Source organism: Lipotes vexillifer, unplaced genomic scaffold (assembly GCF_000442215.2).
Source record: "Lipotes vexillifer unplaced genomic scaffold, Lipotes_vexillifer_v1.1 scaffold682, whole genome shotgun sequence".
Lineage (NCBI taxonomy): Eukaryota > Metazoa > Chordata > Mammalia > Artiodactyla > Lipotidae > Lipotes > Lipotes vexillifer.
This window is the reverse complement of record NW_006785962.1, coordinates 91,215-96,612: the sequence shown is the minus strand read 5'-3', so window position 1 is coordinate 96,612 and position 5,398 is coordinate 91,215. Positions and strand designations below refer to the sequence as shown.

Sequence of the window (5,398 nt, the reverse complement as noted above, 5' to 3'; positions counted from 1 at the left end):
TTGTTTTTAGGGAAAAGCTACACTAACAAAAGACAGTGAGGAGTGATCACATTCAAAAAACAGTCTTAATATTAGCATAAAATGGACTCATAGCTGCTATAAATTTTAGAAGTTCAGAGATCCTTAAATACACAAATTTAATATTTTTAATTACTACCTCCATTCCTGGAAGTGGCTGCTTGTGCCTCTCTGTAAACAATGACAAAGTCAGTTCAAAGGCAAGAGCATGACAGGCATAATTAGATTTATACAAAAAACTCTGCTTGAAGGTTATACAATTCAAAGGTATACTAAAAATAGTTTGCTTTCAGTGAAATCACATTTCTGGATCACAAAAATGATTCCCTTTCATTTAGAAAGCTGTCACACTGTAAAATCTATGGGAAAAAAATTCTGCCATCTGGTTGTGCAAGCAAAAATTATGAAATTGCTAGGAAAAATAAGCTGCTGTAAAATAAAAACCCCACTAGCATGTTTGGTATCAAAAATACAGAGCTTTATAACTCTTCCAAGTAAAAACTGTATTAGAGGAATCAATTTATTACATTTTTGTCTTTTAATAAACATGTCTTAGAATCAATACTACAATACATACCTATTAGCAGACGTTAGAAAGATACATGACCACAGAATTCAGCACCATCATGATTTAAACATTAAATAATTATACTAGCTTTATTAGAATTGTTCATGCCACCCAATAATGTTAATCGCTTAACCTATAAATTAGATTTTCTTCCTAATATGTTAACAAGTTGTGAAATTGTAAGGCTCAAAACTGTATTTACAGGAGGAAACTAAACTGATTTCATTCTCCAATATGACCTAAAGACAATCACTGAGTGAAAAGAATTCCAAATAAATGACTAAATATCTGGAGTAAATATGAAAGTAAATTCAGAGAACCATGGCTTATAATTGAAAATAGAAAACGCCAACAGGCTAAGCACATTAAGACAACAAGTCAAGATCTAGATTCTAGTCTCTTGTTAGTTATAAAAAGTCCTAGGTGAGTTCATTTAATTTTTGTGAGTTTTAGTCTCCCATCTATAAAATGAAATAAATAATTTTTCTATTACATACCTCACAGGGAATGGAAATTACACCTTAGAAAGGACCTCCTAACTAGAATGCTTTGAGAAAGGAAGTCAGTGAATTGTATCTGACTAGATTTGGAGAAAGAAAAGCAAAGCTCTTTTTTGCATCGAGTATCACCTGAAGGTTTGTATCAGGTAACTTAATACTCCACAGCTTTGCTACACAGTCTATTATAAACAAAAGGATAAACTGCTACATTTTGAATGCAAATTTAATGCTTTTCAATTCTTAAGAGAAAAGACATTCTTTGTAAAATCAAGGTACTAAGTTGCTATCTTAAAATTTACCTCTCAAAGAGTGATATTCAACTTCTTTTTTCCTAGTGAGCCACTGAGCAAGCAAATGGAAGTTAAAATAAGGAAAATATATTTATATATTTAGCTGTAATCTGTAATATAACATTATTATCAATTTTCTTTAAACTGTGTATCCAGAAACACTAATACATTTTTTAAATATGGCAAATTTTGATATAAACTCATAAAATTATTAAATCTGTCCATTTACAAATTTAAGTGCTTGTAATTAGAATTTAAATTTATGTTTAAAAAGTAAAAATTTTTTTAAAAACTTTTATTTAAAAGCATGTAAGCACAGGCGAGAAAAAGTAAAGAATGAGGCTAAAGTCAGAAATGAATCAATCCAAAATGTAAAATTTGATTTTTGTTTAAAACACTGTGAATGAAGTAAATTATATGCCAAGGTATATAAAATTTGTTATAAGATTTATCTTTCATTACATGCTTCTGGAAATGAATTAACAAAAGCATTTCTAAAATGTGGCAATTTTCCTTCTTCTCCACCAATACTTTCCACTTTTAACATATAATATTCACAGTTTGTACTCTCTTACTATGGACAAATTAAAAACTAAAACATTCAAGTTACTAAAAATGAGAATTCAAATTTTTTGAAGTCATAACAGAAACATATTGAAAAGAAAACTTTTACTAGAATTTCAAAGAATAAACTGAAATCTTCATTTTGACTTTAAAAGGAAGCCAGAATTGTCTTTGAAAAAAAAATCTGTATTTGAATAACAGTAAAAGTCATAAAACAGAGATAAAGGCATAGGAAATGAGAATTGGTTAACTCCCGATTTTAAACAATGTGAAAGAAATGTTTAGTTAACTGTGTGGAATCAGAGTTAATAACATTTTACTCATTTATTTCCATATAATTGAGTATTTCTAGTAATGAAGGTTAGATGGAAGCCCTTTACTTTGTAGCTGAATGGCAGGTTGTAAAGAAACATTTAATTCCTTTTGACTTTCTTAGAAAGAAAAAAGAAAGCCACATCATAAAGGTGGGGGAAAGGGTCATAATATTTTATAACAGGATGCAAGAGACTTTGCAAACAGAAGAAAATCTAAGCAAAACCCAGCAGGACTGATTTGCCTCCTTCAATCATGGGGAACACAACCCAATCAATCACTTGTCATACTGGATCGCAATAGTAAAGGTGGATTTTATGGTTTATGGTTCCCAACACTGCACACTAATCTCCCTGTAACACCATTTAATTGTTTCAAGCTGAGGGCCGGAAGCTTTTATTTCTTTTCTGAAGTTTTGTGGTTCTTTCATTTTCTGGTCACCAGAATCTGTATGTATACACCTGTTTGATATGTCCTATCACGACAGGAGGACTTATCTTCAGCGAAAGGAGGAAACAATCTTTCCTTAATATAAAAGATTATCTTTTTATTTATATTAAAAGCATTAATACATAAGAAGCACAAAATTAATACTGAGCCACAGAGCTTAACAAAATGGCTTTTGAGGTTTTCAGAATTCACTCCACAATTTTGCTTAGTTTAGGCATAAATGCTATATAGAATTCCACTCATGCTGGAATACTGGTTTTGTAAAATGCAGATTTATTTTTCTATTTTACCTACTGCATTTATTCATTTTGAAATATACTTACACTGCTGCTAAGTCTGGAATTCAAACCTTTTTTTTCTTTTAGTTTTTTTCTGAAACATGCAAATTCTTTTTTGCCTCTCGAGTCCCCAGTTATCAGAGATGCATTTTGATAATCCAAAATAACCTATACAAATGAAATAGTGCCTACCGGAGAAAAATCATCTCATTAAAGAGAAAATAAATAAAGAGAAAATAAAGTCATCATGTGACTTTGAAAAAAAATCAGACTTTCAGAATTCTTTTTAGTTTTTTTCATCACTAAACTAGGAAAAACATCACTGTATCATTTATGCCTCATTCAATTTATGAGAAATTTTGTGCATTTAAATAATGCACACTAGAATAAATATCCAATCATTATGTGTTATGAAAACGGTCACCTGAAAAGAATGGATATCTTTAAGAACAGTTCATATCCAGATCATCTAGGTTGTGTGAATGCATACCAAAGGCAGCTTAATATTCCTACTTCCCTAGTCTAAAAAATGACTATCTTTTGTGCTGGTGGAATTTCTAGTTTTAGAAGGCTTGGAAAGAAATGAAGAGGTGTGAGGAAATATTCTGAAGATTCCTCGAGCACATAAAAGTGGCCAATTTCAGGGCTTCCCTGGTGGCGCAGTGGTTGGGAGTCCGCTTGCCGGTGCAGGGGACGCGGGTTCGTGCCCCGGTCCGGGAGGATCCCACGTGCCGCGGAGCGGCTGGGCCCGTGGGCCATGGCCGCTGGGCCTGCGCGTCCGGAGCCTGTGCTCCGCAGCGGGAGAGGCCGCGGCAGTGAGAGGCCCGCCACAACAGTGAGAGGCCCGCGTACCGCCAAAAAAAAAAAAAAAAAAAAGTGGCCAATTTCAAAGATGGATAATTCTTACACCTGGGAACTCTATTCTCTGACATATTTTTTGATTATTCATTTTCTAGGGTTACTTGTATTTGTAATTCAAACGTTTTTTTTAACTAAGCCAATAATAAAGCTGGATGTAACTGCCCAGACAACACATGCAGCAGCATCAAGGGAAACATAAAGAACAAGTTTTCCACTGGAGACGCTTTAATTCACATTCTCTTTAATTTTAATATTGAATTTGCCATCTTTCCACAGACAAATTACTATTCAAGAGATTTTTTTCCATAGCTATTTTTTCCCTTGGAAAAAACATTTATGATTAATTCATATAAAACAAATCTAAATCTGAACTGCTGCTTAAATTGGTGAATAATTCTAAATGATCAGGATAGGAAGGTAGAACATACTAGAGAGTGAGGCCAAAATCTCAAACCAAAGGGCTCTTTGTATCCTAAAGAGATAAATGGCCACATATTTTCTAATGTTCACTTACCTAGGGACTATCACCACTTGTTTAGTACTATATGGAATGATTTGACATTATATATCAGGAGAGACAGAAAAGGTCAACAGTCAAAGAGAACAAATTATTGATGGGACCGAGAACAAACAATTACTCAGATGAAGAAGGTTAAAGTAGCAAAAGCAATTAAAATTGAAAGCTGGTGAGTAGAGAAAATTGGAAAAACAATCAGGGTGAAACTGGGATATACTGATGAAGAATTATCAATAACAACCACAAACTTACATTGTGAAGCTAATAAGTACCTGATAATACACTAGGAGTTTTATATATTCTTTTTGCCTTAGTCAGAGCTTTTTCCTTTGGGTTTAGAAGTTAGCATTACTGTTGTAAGAGGATTTTCCAAACAGTTTTGAATCCTAGGAAGTCTTTGAATATTGAGCCTCGATGCTAGAAGATACTACTGGGTGTAGAGGAACCAGGAAACAAAAAGGTAATAACAATTTATTGCAGTGAATCCAATTGTAGAAGCTCAGGCTATCTAAATGACAGAAAAATGTCCAACCAAAAATTTGATTTTTTGATATATAACAAATCACATCACAGGACACTAAAATTCATAGAGTGATATAAAGTTGAACACTGATAACGTCGTTAACTCTAAAATCATTGGAAATTACTGACCTAAATGAAAACAATTATAGCTACCAGTGCTGAGAAAAAAGGCAAAACTGGAAGAACTGAACAGATAAGTAAGTAATGGCTGGCATTAATGGACATGAACAAAATAACTGGTCATATGCTAGTAGTCATGGAGACAGCTTTCAGTCACTAACAACATAGCCTCCAATTACCCTGACCTCTTATTATCAGACTTCATTACAGTGAGTCAAAGCACTTGTCATAACACTAAATAAGCCATAAAACAATGCTTTTAGAATTGAAAAGTTCAATGCAAACTCTCACTTACCTTCCCTGTTAGAACTGAGGGAAATTCAGTATCAAACTTGTTGCTCAAGCCAAACCTTAAAAACAAAGACAGAACAAAATATATTCTACCCAGCATATTTAAC

At 33.0% G+C, this 5,398-nt stretch overlaps 1 protein-coding gene across 4 annotated transcripts in view; it reads right to left on the bottom strand.

Annotated features, from left to right (window-relative positions):
* Nucleotides 1–5,398, bottom strand: part of LOC103087476 (cysteine-rich hydrophobic domain 1 protein) — a 36,004-nt gene that overhangs the window by 19,442 nt on the left and 11,164 nt on the right. For all 4 annotated transcript variants that reach the window (XM_007458343.1, XM_007458345.1, XM_007458344.1 and 1 more), the window contains one exon: nt 5,296–5,350. In XM_007458343.1, coding sequence (XP_007458405.1) covers nt 5,296–5,350 — 55 coding nt within the window. The remainder of the gene's footprint in view (nt 1–5,295; nt 5,351–5,398) is intronic.